Source organism: Cotesia glomerata, linkage group LG3 (genome assembly GCF_020080835.1).
Source record: "Cotesia glomerata isolate CgM1 linkage group LG3, MPM_Cglom_v2.3, whole genome shotgun sequence".
Taxonomy (NCBI): Eukaryota; Metazoa; Arthropoda; class Insecta; order Hymenoptera; family Braconidae; genus Cotesia; species Cotesia glomerata.
This window is the reverse complement of record NC_058160.1, coordinates 29,587,172-29,605,128: the sequence shown is the minus strand read 5'-3', so window position 1 is coordinate 29,605,128 and position 17,957 is coordinate 29,587,172. Positions and strand designations below refer to the sequence as shown.

At 29.5% G+C, this 17,957-nt stretch overlaps 2 protein-coding genes and 1 long non-coding RNA gene across 3 annotated transcripts in view; all 3 read left to right on the top strand.

The window, feature by feature from the left end:
- The window catches only part of LOC123260736 (neuropeptides capa receptor-like), a 51,269-nt gene extending 33,593 nt beyond the window's left edge, over positions 1–17,676 (top strand). The window contains exons 2-6 of the mRNA XM_044722009.1: positions 6,069–6,159; positions 7,192–7,391; positions 13,086–13,328; positions 16,890–17,226; positions 17,319–17,676. Coding sequence (XP_044577944.1) covers positions 6,069–6,159; positions 7,192–7,391; positions 13,086–13,328; positions 16,890–17,226; positions 17,319–17,517 — 1,070 coding nt within the window. The 3' untranslated portion in view covers positions 17,518–17,676. The remainder of the gene's footprint in view (positions 1–6,068; positions 6,160–7,191; positions 7,392–13,085; positions 13,329–16,889; positions 17,227–17,318) is intronic.
- Positions 442–4,266, top strand: LOC123260738. The gene is made up of 4 exons (XM_044722013.1): positions 442–1,684; positions 3,603–3,674; positions 3,738–3,827; positions 3,904–4,266. Exons 1-4 carry the CDS (start codon positions 644–646, stop codon positions 3,946–3,948), a joined length of 1,248 nt encoding a protein of 415 aa, XP_044577948.1. The 5' UTR covers positions 442–643; the 3' UTR covers positions 3,949–4,266.
- Positions 1,741–2,293, top strand: LOC123260744. Its single transcript, XR_006508504.1, has 3 exons — positions 1,741–1,816; positions 1,880–1,969; positions 2,046–2,293. It is a non-coding gene; the product is annotated as an uncharacterized LOC123260744 (long non-coding RNA).
- Positions 17,677–17,957: the final 281 nt, after the last annotated feature.

Sequence of the window (17,957 nt, the reverse complement as noted above, 5' to 3'; positions counted from 1 at the left end):
TTTAAATGTTAAATTTTCAGATAGTCAATTTTTCACGCGATCTTCTATTTTTCAAAGTTGAGTTCTCGGCTTGGGGTACTTTTCCGGTGGACCGGAATCTTTTAAGAATCGTAAGTTAACATCTGCGCCGAAATTTTATTTCTGATTTGCAATCATTGTTTGATTAATCAAACCATCATTTTTTAGGTTTGTGGCACTGTAACGACGTTTGTAGTTATCTTTGTGGCGTAAAATTCCAAAATTATTCTGTTAAAACTGCATTGCAAAAACTTATCGCACGTATTAATCGTTCCACAATTACATAAAAGTAAGTTTTATCTGATAACTATCTGTCAACTATTCAAATTGAATTGTTGAGTGATAAATAAAGTAATTTATAAATAGCTATTTATACATTGTTGTTTACTAATCCGATCAAGATACTTTAGAACATGGAAGGATTATCACGTGACGCTTCGATCTAGCAATCAAACATTACTTTCATCGATTCACAGATTATCAGTGGAAATGGAAATAAATAATTAGCAACACTCACGCGAGTACGTGACACTGGGAGAAAATCCAACAACTTTAGTCATAATCGCGACGCTTTACAGTAAACACACATTCTGTTATATTTAAAACCAAAAATCCAGTTTCAAAAATGCGGCGAGATATAATTCTTAAACCGAGTTCAGATTTATGCAACAAAGTGTACCGATATTTCTCAGTAATTCAATACTTTGTTTATAAATTACATGGATTGTCACCATGGACATTAAAAGTGTCGGAGATGTTTAAAAAAAACTCCAGAATTGAAGATGATCTGAACCAAGTATTCAAAATTTCATACATCGGTTCTTTTTATAATATTTTGTTAATGTTAGGCATCGTTTTATATCGGATTTACCTTGAAAATGCTTTGCGTCAAAGTAATGAAATTCTTGATGACACTCAATTTGATCTTCCAGAAGAAATCCCAGGAGAAAAATTTGGATCGAAGAGTTTTGTAAAATTTACATCTATCACATGGTTGATGGAAACAATAAGTGTTTTATGGATTCAGCTTTTTTACGTTTATAAACAAAAATCGATGATCAACATCATAAATCGGCTGAGTAATGTTGATCGAAAATTGAACATCAGGGTAGATTCGTATGCAAAAAAAATATTAATTTATTTTATTTTTATGCTCAATTTTTTATTCGTCAGTGCAAGGATAATATTAGCTATACCAATAGAAGCTTCACCAGTAATTTCAATAGTATATGAAAATTTTCCTACAGTGATGTACAGTTGGATAATTGTGCAATTTATCATACTACTGACCATTTTAGAAGAACAATTCAAAGCCTTGAACTTATCTATCAAAACAAGCAATTTCAGTCAAATTTCAAGATCGATGGTCGGATTATCGTTAATGGAAGAATCTGCATTTCAAGAAATCGATCATTTAGAAAGTTTATACATAGAATTGTATGACATTTGTGAAGAAATAAACAATTTTTACGAGCTACTGCTACTGATGTCTATCCTGTGCTTTAATTACAACCTCATACTTTTTATTTCGTTCTTTATCTTAAATGGTTCATTTCCTAGTGAAATTTTTGAAATTCTTTTCTTTTTAGCTCAAGTAATATTTGTTCCGTGGGTGATTTTCTTAACTCTAGTACTGACTTTTGCTGTTTCAAAAACGATCGATCAGGTATAAGAATTTTCATCATCAACGATTTTTGAAACCAATTTTGAATTAAAATTTTTTCAGAGTCAAGAAACTGGACCACTGATCATTTTGCTTTCGGAGCAATGTCCAATGAATCCGCAAGTCATTGAAAGAGTAAACAAACTAAACTTTTTTATTTTTAACGGACTTATTTATTTTTAAATGTTAAATTTTCAGCTGGTCAAATTTTCACGCGATCTTCTATTTTTCAAAGTTGAGTTTTCGGCGTGGGGTACTTTGCCGCTAGACCGGAATCTTTTAGGAATCGTAAGTCAACATCTGCACCGAAGTTTTATTTCTGATTTGAAACCATTTTTTGATTAATCAAACCATTATTTTTTAGGTTTGTGGCACTGTAACGACGTTTGTAGTTATCATTGTGGCGTAAAATTCCAAAATTATTCTGTTAACACTGTATTGCAAAAACTTATCAAACGTATTAATCGTTCCACAATTACATAAAAGTATGTTTTACCTGATAACTATCTGTCAACTATTCAAATTGAATTGTTGAGTGATAAATAAAGTAATTTATAAATAGCTATTTATACATTGTTGTTTACTAATCCGATCAAGATACTTTAAAACATGGAAGGATTATCACGTGACGCTTCGATCTAGCAATCAAACATTACTTTCATCGATTCACAGATTATCAGTGGAAATGGAAATAAATAATTAGCAACACTCACGCGAGTACGTGACACTGGGAGAAAATCCAACAACTTTAGTCATAATCGCGACGCTTTACCGTAAACACACATTCTGTTATATTTAAAACCAAAAATCCAGTTTCAAAAATGCGGCGAGATATAATTCTTAAACCGAGTTCAGATTTATGCAACAAAGTGTACCGATATTTCTCAGTAATTCAATACTTTGTTTATAAATTACATGGATTGTCACCATGGACATTAAAAGTGTCGGAGATCTTTAAAAAACACTCCAGAATTGAAGATAATCAGAACGAAATATGCAAAATTTCGTACATCGGTTCTTTTTATAATATTTTGTTAATGTTAGTAAACGCTTTGATTTGGATTGACTTTCAGTATTTATTCGCTCAAGACGAAAAAGTTTTTCATGAAACTCAATCTGATTTTCCAGCAAAAATCTCAGGAGAAAATTTTGAATACAGGGTTTCCGAAATATTGACAGATATTACATGGTGGACTCAAACAATAAGTGTTTCATGGATTCAGCTTTTTTACGTTTACAAACAAAAATCGATGATCAACGTCATAAATCGGCTGAGTTATGTTGATAGAAAATTGAACATCAGCGTGGATTCGTATGCAAAACACATTTCAAATTATTTCATTTTTACGCTCAATTTTTTTATCTCCATTGCAAGGATATTATTAGTAATGCCTTTTGATCCGTCATCACCTATTACGATAGTGTATGAAAATTTTCCTACAGTGATGTACAGCTGGATAATTGTGCAATATACCATACTACTCGGCATCGTTGAAAAACAATTTAAAGCATTGAACTCATCTATCAAAACAAGCAATTTTAATCAAATATCAAGATCGATGGTCAGATTATCGCTAATGGAAGAATCTGCATTTCAAGAAATCGATAATTTAGAGAATTTATACATAGAATTGTATGACATTTGTGAAGAAATAAACAATTTGTACGGGCTATCGCTTTTGATGCCTATCGTGAGCCTCGATTACAACTCATTTTTATTATTTCGTATTATATTATCCCGAGCTCAGTTCCAAGGAAAATACCTCAATTACTTTTCTATTTAGCTCAAATAATATATCTTCTTTGGGTGATCTTCTTAACTCTAGTACTGACTTTTGCAGTTTCCAAAACTATCGATCAGGTATGAAAATTTTCATCCTCAAAGATTTTTAAAACCAATTTTAAATTAGAATTTTTTCAGAGTCAAGAAACTGGACCACTAATCATTTTGCTTTCGGAGCAATGTCCAATGAATCCGCAAGTCAATGAACGAGTAAACAAACTAAACTTTTTCATTTTTAAGGGACTTTTTTATTTTTAAATGTTAAATTTTCAGCTGGTCAAATTTTCACGCGATCTTCTATTTTTCAAAGTTGAGTTTTCGGCGTGGGGTACTTTTCCGCTGAACCGGAATCTTTTAAGAATCGTAAGTTAACATCTGCGCCGAAATTTTATTTCTGATTTGCAATCATTTTTTGATTAATCAAAACATTATTTTTTAGGTTTGTGGCACTGTAACGACGTTTGTAGTTGTCATTAGGTCGTAAAATTCCAAAGTTATTCTGCAATCATCGGTATTGATTACATCAAGCTTCATAATTTCAGAGTCGATGATCAATTTGAATTTGTAATCACCCAACCACTGCTATGTAAAAGTCCTTATCTTCATAAATTATTGATCGAACGTAAATATTTATTTACACACGCGATCACTTAACTCAGTGAATTGCTATTTATCGGACAATTTATCAGTATAATATTCACGCAGAAAGTATATTGTATCCTACATTTATTTCTGTACATTTTTCAGAGTAATTTGCTGAATAAAAAATCATAAAATTAAAATAACTACCTGAAAAAAATTATTTATCTCTTTATTGACGAGAAAATCAATAAAATATGATTTTCCCACAATTTTATTGAATAAAAAAAAAAAAAAAAAAAACAAAAAAACAAAAAAAGCCTATCTATAAAATTGTAACCAAATAATTTACTTAAATTAAATTTCTATGTTTGTAAAATAAATAAATTTTTTTTTCTTCGAAACCTATCTCATTACAATACTTCAATTTCCTATAGATATTCAAGGATTCGAGGAAATAAATAATCCAGCTGAATCATGCATGTGCGTAGTCCCGATAATTTAGTGAGTAAATTAACATTTCGATAAATAAAAACCGTAATTGTATTGCTGGCAAAGTAATGAATGCTGACACTCAATAAATCTCCGGAAAAAAAGTTTGATGATTTGACGGAGGGACTTGCGTCACTTAAATTAAGCCTTGCTCTGGATTTAACTTTCCCCTACACTTATGAATCCTCTACTCACTATAAATCTCTAAGATATTCAGTAGCCGTGAATATTGTATCGGAACTGAGGGTTAAACGCCAACACGAGCAATCTTGATTGATTAATATATACAATGGCAGGTGTTACAGCTCATGTGATGCATTGAAGAGCCTTATCATTATTGCTCCCGATGCAATTATACACCGAGCGCACTAATAATGTCACGTGTAATTATTTATCTGCACCTTTAACATTTATCACAGCTATAATAATCCACAGATTCGGTAGAATCTGGCGCCAAGTTCCGTTCAAATCTGCTGTAAACGGAGCGCCAGACTACCGACTATGTTTACTGTAAGCAGAACGGTATTTTGAGGTTGCAAAATTTTATTTAATTCTACGGTACTTTTTTTTCCTAAATTGTATATTATCACAGTAATTCATACTTTATTTGACTGTTATTAATTAATTATATTCACTTATAACAATTAATCTAATTGAAATTATTAAATTTAATCAGCACAAACTATAGCAACGCAAAAATTTCGATCCTGACTTTTTTTCGATGGGCAAAGTGATCTGCCACAGACTAAATAATTCGAGAATGCATAGTAATCCTTCATTAGATGGGAAACTACAGTTAAAAAAGATATTTCACAGCTTGCATCTACACCCGCCAGGGTGCGCTGGAATTATTTTTACATAAACTGTAGTTTCAAGGGGATAGTTTGCTATAAAAAATGCAACCAACGCGAGATTTAAGTTGGTACCAATTGTAAATTTTTATTATAATTACAAAAAATACTAAAATCCGAACAAAAACAGTTTCACTGTAAAAAATCGCGCCAAGTCCACGTTCATAAGACTATTAAGAAAAAAAAATTTGTTTTTTTCTTTACAAAAATATATAAAATAAAAAAATTAAAAAATCCAAGTAACCGATATGATTGTTTATGATTTTCGGAAATTAAAAAAAATTGTGTTATAAATTTAAAAATTAAGAAAAAAATTTTGGAACGTACTTGGTATGCGTCATTGTGTATTTAAATTTTTTTAAAGTCCTAGTAAATAGATTTTACGAATTTCATTAAAAGTAAAATATTTTGCAACCGCGCACACTAAATACGTTCCAAAATTTTTTTTCTTAATTTTTAAATTTATAACACAATTTTTTTTAATTTCCGAAAATCATAAACAATCATATCGGTTACTTGGATTTTTTTATTTTTTTATTTTATATATTTTTGTAAAGAAAAAAACAAATTTTTTTTTCTTAATAGTCTTATGAACGTGGACTTGGCGCGATTTTTTACAGTGAAACTGTTTTTGTTCGGATATAATGTACCAATGATGTGATTTACTTTTCGTATTTTCCAGGATTGCCCTTCGAACTCAGTGTTTTTTGGCAGCAGTACCCCTGGGAGCTGGGCTGGGGGCTCTGCAAAATAAGAGCTTATGTCTCAGAAACGTGAGTAAATAAATTTTATTTCTTTTCAAAACAATCAACACAAATAAAACTCTTAACTTAATTTTAGAACATTTTTTTTGTTACAATGCTAAAGTTTTTTTTTTTTAAAAGTATCTTGAGTTTCAGACTTTTTGCGACGAAAAAAATATTTTGATCGTTGAAAAAAAATTTTTGAAGCTTGATTTTATGAAAAAATTCATGAAAATAAAATTAGCGGACATCTACAAATTTTTATAATTTTTTTTATTAAAAAAATTGTTACAATAAAATTTTGAAAAAATCTTTTCATTTGTAAGAAACTTCAATAACTATAAGTGCAATTTTTTAAAAATATTTTTTAGTTCTAATTTAATAAATTAAACAAAATCAAAAAATTAAAAATGTCGGCTAACTTTATTAATATAAAAAATTCACGATTAAATAATTTGAAAAAGAATTTAGTCAGAATTTTTTTTCGGGGAATATTTAAAATTTTTTAATAATCTTAACTTTGTTGAAGTTTCTATGGTCACTTTTTTATAAAAAAAAATGCAAACTTTTAAAAAAATAAATGTAATATTTCAAAAATAAACAGTACAAAAAAAAACTCGGAAAAATAGCGTAGCAATCGTTTTTATCTATTTTTTTAGCCAGAAACATATTTTTTCCTCCAGAAATAAAAATAAAAAATGTAAGCTGCTTTAATATTTCCAATAATACTTTTATCCGGTTTCAATATGAGCAAAAATAAATATTTACTCAACTACAAAACATACTAATGTTGTAATTAACCTCAACAAAAACTTTTGTAATGCGCTTGAGTATTTAATACGAAAAGAACCGACAGTAATTTGTTTATATTTTTAGTAAGGGTGAAAAAGTTTCAACAAAATTAACTACGGGCTTTTTTACTTACGGAAAAACTAGTTAGAAATAAAAGGGAATAAGGAAAAAGTTGTCTATTAATTTTCGGTGAAAACTTTTCGAGATAGTTAACTAACAAGTTAGTGTGTGAGATAATTTAGTAATAAAAAAAAGTAATATATTTTCAAGGTCTTCGTACGTATCAGTATTAACGATAGTGGCTTTCTCCATGGAGAGATACCTGGCGATTTGTCACCCTCTACATCTCTACGCGATGAGCGGGCTGAAACGACCGCTTAGGTTCATCCTGGCTGCTTGGATCCTGGCGATGATAGCGGCCATACCGTTTGCCATCTACACTAAACTTAATTACGTCGAGTATCCGCCTGGTAAGTTTCCGCATTATTCCAAAAATTTTATCTTGTACACGGAAAGAAAATTCAAGGAGTTTTTATTATTTTACTATTGTAATTTTTACTAATTAAAATAGTAACGGTGGACTATACTTCTCATTTAGTAATTTTTACGATCTACTATTGTAAATTTAATCCAAAAAATAAGACTAGCAAGAGTCTTAAAAAGTCGAATACTATAAAGCAAATTATACAATATGTGTTTGTGAACTTTACAATTCAACTATTGTAAAAATTCACAGTTGGTTTTTTTAAAAGAAATATCAGGGAGGGAGAGAGATAGAAGGTTGGACTAATTGGTACCTGTACAGTAATCGAAAAAAGAAACCGGCATTTTCGTCCTATCTGGGAATCGAACCCAGAACTCTGTGTTGGCAGCCAGAGACTCTCCCTCTACGCTATCCGAGGTAAACTAAGGCCCGTACCCTTTAACATTTACATAAACTCGGAGTCTAGCGCTGTGCACGGCCATCACTCACACTGATTGAAAAACATTCCAATTCAACTATTGTAAAATTTGCTATAGTTCTATTGAAAAGATACAGAGGCAGCACTGGAAATTTTCATCTCTTACTTTTTACAATAGTAATATCGTATTTTTTCATGAATAAATAGTATTTTTTCTTCTAAACTATTTGACAATTAATAGTAATAAAAGTATAGTCCAGCTTTACAATAGTTGTATCGTAAATTTTCCCAGAAATTTTTTCCCGTGTACCTTCGAGGTTATTATTATAAGACACTAAACTTAATTTTCATAATTTTGTTAACTAACCTAGACTTATTTAATTATCTAGTTACTAAATTACGCCCACTGGTGCAGTTATAATCTTTTTTCTGAAAGCTTTAGATCGACTTTTGTGATTGACTTTTCCTAACAATTGCAGCAGAAGTTTAAAGGTCGCTTCTGTTTCATTCGCTATTGATTCAAAGTAAATGTTTGTTCAACCGTATTATTTTTAAACTTTTTAAAATTACTCGAGGACTTTGATTTTAAATTAAAGAAACTCGGAAATGGTCCAATTTGAAATTTTATTGGTAAAAGTTTTTGTCATTTTTTGTTCTCTATAAAGAAGATAGATTAAATAAATAAAACTATAGCAACTTGCAGTCACTATACGACTGCCGAGATTTACAAATTATGAATAAGAAGATGGATCAATGATTTTTTTATAATCACACTAATAGTTTCGGGATTTTTTAAATAAATTTAAAAAATAATAGTGCTATCACAGGATCAATTACAAATAATTTAATGGACAAATGTGACCGAACAAATTTATATAACCAAAAAACTATTAAAAACTCCTCCAAAAACTTGACAAAAAATTGACTACTAAAAAATATATAAAACCAAAAGGCGCTAATTTTTATCAAGACCTTTCTGATGATACCAAATTAAACTATAAAAATTTTTTTAAAAATAATAATATGCACTTCACAAAATTCTCCTTTCTCTCTCAATTATTTAAATCATAAATAACTATCGCTAAAAAATATCAAACCCAATTTACGATAAAGATATACCCGTTACTAAATTTTTCTTAATCTCTTAATTATATAAATTAATTTGGCTTAATAATTTTTTTATATTTATAATTACACTAATAGTTTAGGTACTTTTTAAATAAATTTTAAAATAATAGTGATATCACAGGATCTATTACAAATAATTTAATGGACAAATGTGACCGAACAAATTTATAGAACCAAAAAACTATTGAAATCTCCTCCAAAAACTTGACAAAAAATTTACTACGAAAAAATATATAAAACCAAAAGGCACTAATTCTTATCTCGACCTTTCTGATGATACCAAATTAAACTATAAAAATTTATTTGAAAATAATAATATGCTCGTCACAAAATTTTCCTTTCTCTCTCAATTATTTAAATCATAAATAATTATCGGTAAAAAAATATCAAACCCAATTTACGGTAAAGATATACCCGTTACTAAATTTTTCTTAGTGTCTTAATTATATAAATTAATTTTTGACATATCACCACATTGACGCCCACAAAACAAAATAAATAAATAAAATTTTGTTTATCGCTAAATTCGAATCTATTTATAACTACTTGAAAAACTTATCATAATAAATAAACTATTTTAGAAAAGCATATGAAACATTGAAAAGAAACAACTTCAGGTCTCGACCTTTCCAACGATACCAAATTTACCCATAAAAACCCATTTTATCATATAAATAAGCCACAAATATACGTGACTGAATAAAGTAGTCAGTACTTGTCTCGGATAGCTTAACTGGTAGAGCCCTTGGCGCGTAACCGAGAGATCTGGGTTCGATTCCCAGTCTGGGCTGTCTGATTATTTTTTCAATTACGGAAAAATTCCCACTGAGTAGGTCCCCCCCTTTCCCCTATCCGTTCTTTCCCAACTCCCTTAAAAATTTGCTTTGATATGGCTCTCTACCGTAAGATGGACGGTGGCGTTGTTTGCTCGGTGGGTCTTATATACGTGACTGAATAAAGTAGTCAGTACTTGTCTCGGATAGCTTAACTGGTAGAGCCCTTGGCGCGTAACCGAGAGATCTGGGTTCGATTCCCAGTCTGGGCTGTCTGATTATTTTTTCAATTACGGAAAAATTCCCACTGAGTAGGTCCCCCCTTTCCCCTATCCGTTCTTTCCCAACTCCCTTAAAAAATTTGCTTTAATATGGCTCTTTACCGTAAGATGGACGGTGGCGTTGTTTGCTCGGTGGGTCTTATATACGTGACTGAATAAAGTAGTCAGTACTTGTCTCGGATAGCTTAACTGGTAGAGCCCTTGGCGCGTAACCGAGAGATCTGGGTTCGATTCCCAGTCTGGGCTGTCTGATTATTTTTTCAATTACGGAAAAATTCCCACTGAGTAGGTCCCCCCTTTCCCCTATCCGTTCTTTCCCAACCCCCTTAAAAATTTGCTTTAATATGGCTCTTTACCGTAAGATGGACGGTGGCGTTGTTTGCTCGGTGGGTCTTATATACGTGACTGAATAAAGTAGTCAGTACTTGTCTCGGATAGCTTAACTGGTAGAGCCCTTGGCGCGTAACCGAGAGATCTGGGTTCGATTCCCAGTCTGGGCTGTCTGATTATTTTTTCAATTACGGAAAAATTCCCACTGAGTAGGTCCCCCCTTTCCCCTATCCGTTCTTTCCCAACTCCCTTAAAATTTGCTTTAATACTGGCCACAAAATTTCGCTTATTCTCTTAATAATATAGATTAAATCAAGAATAATTTTATGTAATTGCAATAAAATAAGAGCTTTTAAAGGATATCCTGATGTAATAATGATGAAAAAACGGAAATGAAGTTGTAATTAAAATTTTAAATCGACTTTTCAGTCTATTAAACATACGAAATAAATTATCAAAAGACCCTTTAGGTTTGAAATAATCTGTCAGTGCTAATTATAAAGTTCTTTGAGCTAAAAGTAAATATTTTTTCTCAATTTATTTAGCGTAATTACTTTTTAATGATGTGTAAGCGTATGTCGATCAAAGACTGTCGGAAAAAGTAACAGAATTACTGAAGAAATTACAAAATATCCAATGAATTTTAAAGTCTCGCTGAGAGACTTTGAATAACTGTAGATTATTTAAATGAAACTTCAATAGAGTGAAGAGAATTTACGTCCCAGCGACGCCCGCTTGACATTCAGTTCTAAACCTTTCAAATCGAAATGCATTATGTAAATCGTAAAAATGGCTCTCTGAATAAGCAGGAGATTAAAATACCCTCAGAGAATAAAACGATCTTAGATCTAACTCCTTTTATTTCTCGGGAGTATAAGGGCACTTGAGAAAATGGAGCTGAGAAGAACAGAAAGCGGTAAAGTTTATAAATCGATAAACTTCGTGGAATTCAATTGTATCATATTGAAAACACGCGCTTTTTAAATAAATAAAACTGATACATGTCTATTATTTGCTTTTTTAAATGCTTTTTCGTATTCAACGTTTTGCTACGCAAAACTCCCACATCCGTCCGTGGGTTTGCTATAATAATGATAATAATCCGAATTCCGAATGATTACTCACATTTTTAGCTTTAGCTTAAAAAACTTTTTGCCTTGAATAACTCTTTTAAAAACAGTCCAGTTGAGCGAGTACGCTTTTAGTGACACTCGATATAATTTCAAACTATTATTATCCAAATTTAGTCATTGCCAAAGTTTTTTTATCCAGTGAGGACTCTTCTCATTTGAAACTTGTTTAAACTAAAAATAATATCAAAATAAAATAAAAAAGTTATCGCTTCACTGTCTATTAAAAGTGTTTTAGTACACAGAATTATTTGCAAATATTTATAAATTACTTTCGCTATTTTAATCTGTGTTATAAAGAGAATAAGCAAAATTTTGTGGCCAGTGTATTTATATGATAAAATGAGTTTTTATGGTTAAATTTGGTATCACTGGAAAAGTCTTGACCTGGAGTTGTGCCTTTTCATGGTTTCATATCATTATCACTAATAGTCAATTTATGATGATAATTATTTAGGCTGCATTCAAAAATGCTCTATCTCTAGACACATAATTAAGAAATGACCCTGTATCTCGTGAACTATTGACATTTTTAAAGATATAAGCTCACCCCGACATTAAACTCATCAAGACCTTTCATTTAAGTACCCACATCAATTTTTCATATATTTATATATATTACATATATTACATATATGTATGTATGAAAAATATATCAAAAATGCAAGTGGGTACTCAAATGAAAGCTCTTGATGAATGTAACATCGGGATGAGCTTATATCTTTAAAAACTTTAATAGTTAAAAAAGTACAGTGCAATTTAACATAATTAAGAAATGACCTTGTATCTTGTAAACTATTGACATTTTTAAAGATATAAGCTCACCCCGACATTAAACTCATCAAGACCTTTCATTTGAGTACCCACATCAATTTTTCATATATTTATATATATTACATATATTACATATATGTATGTATGAAAAATATATCAAAAATGCAAGTGGGTACTCAAATGAAAGCTCTTGATGAATGTAACATCGGGATGTGCTTACATCTTTAAAAATGTCAATAATTAAGAAATGATCTTGTATTTTGTGAACTATTGACATTTTTAAAGATATAAGCTCATTCCGATGTTACACTCATCGAGACCTTTCATTTGAGTATCCACATCAATTTTTCATATATTTTATATATATATATATATATATGAAAAATATATGAAAATGCATGTGGGTACTCAAATGAAAGCTCTTGATGAGTGTAACATCGAGATGAGCTTATATCTTTAAAAACGTCAATAGTTAAAAAAAGTACAGTGCAATTTAACAAAATTCATTATTTAATAAAGCAAAATTTTATTTATTTATAGTTCATAATTCACGTTGCTAGTTATTTATAAATAAATTATTTTAAATATTTATCATCATAATTTTATTAACTATCGATAAATTTAGTACTACCATGTGAAGAAAACGGTATTAATGTCCCACGAATCAGAAATAAATTTTTTTATATATCCAACGTGTCTCTCAGAGTATGTTACTCTGTTGACATAGGAATTTAAGTGAATATTTATTGCGGGGGTGTAACTTTTTTTCCATCAGACATCAGTCGAGAAATTCTTAAAAAAAAATTCTCTCCGGCTCAAAGTAAAAGATGCTTTATTGGTTTTCAGGAAGCGGACGAGACTCTGAAGAATCAGCGTTCTGTGCAATGTTACTGCCCAACATGCCGACATTTCCATTGTACGAATTGAGTTGCTTGGTATTCTTTCTGATACCGTTGCTTCTCATAATGGTGCTTTACATTCGCATGGGTCTCAGAATACAAAGTACGACCTTAGGACGGAGCATTGAAGGAACAGTACACGGCGAGACTAAACAAGTGCAGTCACGAAAATCCATCATCAGAATGCTCAGTAAGATTTTTACGCTCTTTTATTTGTCATTAATAACAATAAGTGCATTTTAATAATATTTAATTTCTTTATGTAATTAATACATTTTATAAAAAAATTAATTACTGAAAAAATATTTAATTAATTCAAAGCATCAAATAATAATTAAATTATTCAATGGATTCATTTTTAAATAATTGAAAAATTTAATTAGCGTACTTTTAAATAAAATTAATAATTCAATAATTTAATGAATGCATCTTTGATACTAATAATGATTTATAAACTAATTATTAATTAAAAAATTATAAATTATGAGGATAAATTACACGAATACATCGTAAGTTTACAGTCAGAATGCATACGAGTTATCTCTACTACTATACAAAGTTAGTAATGTCCTTTTCAGAGCGTTAATATTATTACTCGACATCCCCAGTGCCACACATTGTCTACAAATAGAAATAGCACATATTAACAAGTTACCAGCAAGCGTAATTTAATCCCTCTCTCTCTCTCTCTCTCTCTCGCTCTTATTTTGCCACCCGTGTTAAATTCACTGCTGTACTTTGAGAACATATATGTACAACTATCCATCTTCTCTATCTAGTATACACTGCACGTGGATAAGAGAATGTAGTCACGCAATGAACAGAGCATAGGTCGTACTCAATATGCATAAATTGTAAATTTCAACCAATAAACTCACTATTTTTACTCACATTTTATCTATAGCAAGTATTTTTCTTAAACGATCAGAAACTTGCAGTTCCTTGAGAAATTTTTTTTTAAACTTTTAAGTTTCTAGGAACTTTTTAAATTCTGTTACTGACGTAATAATACTTCGCTGTTAGTAGTACGAGCAAATTTATGGGCGACAATTCATCACGGATCTAATGCGGACCTATTATTCTAAAAGTTTAATTTTTTTCTGGCTAAAATTTACTGAGAATTTTGTAATAATTTATTTGTAAAAAAAAATTCTTCAAATGTCTGGTTAATTTAAATATGAAAAATTCGAGGATCAAGTTTGTTTGAACAAAATATAAATCATCTAAAAAATTAAATTTAGTTTTAAAATATATTTCGAAGTTTATAAAAGTACTATTTTAAAATTGTAATTTTTTCATTTTGTTTCCTCGGTAAGGTTTAATGATAGAGTTTAAATTGCAAGCTTAAATAATTCAACTTTTCTTTCCCGTGTGGTTCAGTAATTGTAAAAAAATATAAAAGTGATAAAAAATGCAATAAAACCCGTTGAAAACATGAAAAAGGTCGAAAGTAAAACAAAAGTAATATCATGCCGACCGACAATAACAATAACTTATCGTCAGATAGTTAAAAATTTATAAAACTTTAGGTTTTATATCATCTGATAACTTGATCACACATTTATCAAAATACTTTAGGAAGTTTTCTATCGAATATGAAACTAATAAAATACTTATTCAAATAAAAACTTTAAAAAGTTTTATATACTCATTCTTTTTATATTAATATCTTTAATTATAATTCAATTTAGTATAGACCGGATAGCTCAAATGGTAGAGTAGCCGACATGTCTTCGGAAGGTTCTGGGTTCGAATCCCAGTCCGAGCTATCTAATAATTTTTTCTCGCATATTCTATAAACTCACATTAAGATGATCCTCTCCACATTCCTTTCTCAATCCTTTCCTACCAATATCCTGTTACGTGAATGTGGAACGCTTCACGTAATAATTACCGTAATTCCTATTCTTTCCCGCTTCACAGCATTATTTATATTTGTAAAATATTTACACTATATCTAAATTATAATTAAATTATAATAATCAAAGAATTATTATACTAAAACTATTACACTAAGTGAATAATTTATTTGAAAAAAATGAGACTCATTTATTATAAAGAAATCTCTTATTTAATATAAATAAGTATTTAATTTAAATACCACCAATTTTTTTTAAATTGTCAATTTATATTAGAAGCTAAAAATTTTATTTTAATTTTTTTTTCTAGTTAATTTTCCCAAAATACAAAATTTTATATAATTTCACAAAATTTAAAGAAATTGGGATAGTATTTTCAATTTTCAAAAATCATTTTTTCATTAGATCTCGAAGTTTTAAGTTCCTTACACTGATAGAAGGATTTCTTAGTATTTAAAAAGATTTCTTTGTATTTAAGAAATCATTTCTTAAACATCATTTCTTAGTATTTAAAAAATATTCCTTAAATACAAAGAAATATTAAGAAATATAACTACTAAGAAATATTTCTTAAATACAAAGAAATATTTCTTAAATACTAAGAAATATTTTTTTATTACTAAGAAATGATGTTTAAGAAATGATTTCTTAAATACAAAGAAATCTTCTTAAATGCTAAGAAATCCTTCTATCAGTGTAGAAGTTACTTAGACTATTTTTTCATTTACGGCTTTTAGGATTTAAACATTTTTTTTCTTAAAGTCAAAAAGGCGTATGTCGAAAAAAAATTTTTTTGCGTTTTTCAACAAGATTTTTACTTTTGTACATTCCCTAATTAATTGAAGAAAAAAAAATTTTTTTATACGCCCTTGTGGTTCTCCCGTGTAAAAATCATCTGATATCGTCATACAAATATGAGATTCATATAAAAGCCATATCAATATACATTTGAAACCCGTAATAAGTCAAAAAAGTTTGGAAAATCCAAAAGTGCACGACTCATAATGCTCATTTAATTATGAAATATAAAAAAAAAAAAAAAAACTTCAAAATCAAAAAAAAAATTAATTGTTTTAATCGTCGTTCAAAATTAATTGCCGAAAAAACAGCTGTAGTAGGAAGATACTGCACAAGCGCCCCTGGTGGAATAAAATGTACATAATATCTATAGATATAGATATATCACCATCCATGTTAATTTTACATGGATATATATAGATATACAGTCTTGTAGTTTTCGTTTTTTATTAAGTGCAATTAAACGACACTGAATTAATTAATCATTCGCATTCAGTGACCTACAATCGTCGATTAGAATTTTTTAAACAAAAATTTAACTCAAATAATGGATTTTTTTACAAGTTACAGTGTTTCCGGGTTTCACACATGACGGACAGGAAAATTTTTTGACCTATTTTGGTGTTTTTTTCCAATTCTATTGCAGTATCAGTAACAATATCACTATGATATCATTATGATTTTATGCAGATATGATCATCACTTTATTATGAATTCATGTTAATATCATAATGATTTTATCATAAAATTACTGAAAATTTTCTTTTTCCAACAAGAAAAATAAAAATTTTATAATCTGGTTAAAAAAAAAATTTTTTCTCCTAAATATTTTACTTATTAGGGGTATCAAATGTATATTAATATGATTTTTATGAACTTCATCATGATATCAGATGATTTTTACACAGACTGCAAAGCCAAAAGGGCATATATTTTGAGCTACGCACCTTTAACTATTAAAAATTCTTACAATGAAACAAATATGTTCAAATAAAATACGTATTTTTAATTTATTTAAAATAAATCTATGAATTTAAATGAAAAAAACTGTTTTTTTAGAACAAAATATAATTAAAAAATAAAATAATTTATAGGTGCTGTAGTGGTAACATTTTTCATATGTTGGGCGCCATTTCACGCGCAGCGACTTCTCTACGTCTACGATTCAAAAAGACTACTCGGTGCGATAAATGAGTGGCTGTACTTCCTCGGGGGATGCCTGTACTACATAAGCACCGCAATAAATCCTATTCTATACAATGTTATGAGCGCTAAATACAGGGGCGCCTTTGTGGAGACTCTTTGCTGCACCCCGTCGATTAACAGCCCGCTGAACAGAGAAGACCAGAGCAGCGTTAAGGAAACAATGGTCTATCGGTGCGGTTCCATAAGAAATTCACAAATAGCAAGAGGTCGGAAACGCAGTATGAGGTACATATATTTGCTCCTTCGTCTATTACCTTGACCTATTGATACCCTGAATACCAGCGATAATTTATTGAAATAATTAATGACTATGACAGATACCACCTGGATAATTCAAGAGACGACGAAAATAACTACCTCCAGCACGAACGATTCTTAACTAACCTCACGGTGATGAATAATTTAAACGACAGCCCCGGCGAAGGAAAACTCGCAACAGTTATTCATGCAAGCAACGGACGGGCTAAGTGCAAAGCTTCTGAAAAGAATATTCTTCTGGATGAAACTCATATTTGAAATAAATATACATATATTTTTTTCATTGCGTCACTACTATTCAAACAAACCATCTTCATTAACTGTGATTTTGATGCCGGAGCTTTAAATTTATTTTTTATTCATGCTTCTAAAAATGGCTCGCTGTACAAAATTGTGTAAATACTCAATTTTTTCTAAATAAAATCAATCGTGTAAATAAATTTAATTTTTATTTTATTTTTGTATCTATTAAAACAAAATTAAATTATTTCGAGAGAATTTTTAATAAATTAAATTTTATTATAAAAAAATTAACTTGATTTAAGGAAAAAATTTACAACTAAAATATTTTTAAAATTATTTTCTGGATCTAATAATTTTTATTTTGATTCAAATTTATTTTTTCATTAATTTATATTAGTAAAAATTTCAGATTGTTGATAATTATCGAAAATATTTTTAAAAAAAAAGATAAATTT

What these genes read in the sequence shown, in the direction of transcription:
- LOC123260738 (XM_044722013.1), top strand. Translation starts at nt 644, where the DNA reads ATGCGGCGAGATATAATTCTTAAACCGAGTTCAGATTTATGCAACAAA. An exon ending in TTTCAAAAACGATCGATCAG is followed by an intron (nt 1,685 to 3,602) that starts GTATAAGAATTT and finishes GAATTTTTTCAG; the next exon opens with AGTCAAGAAACTGGACCACT. An exon ending in ATCCGCAAGTCAATGAACGA is followed by an intron (nt 3,675 to 3,737) that starts GTAAACAAACTA and finishes TTAAATTTTCAG; the next exon opens with CTGGTCAAATTTTCACGCGA.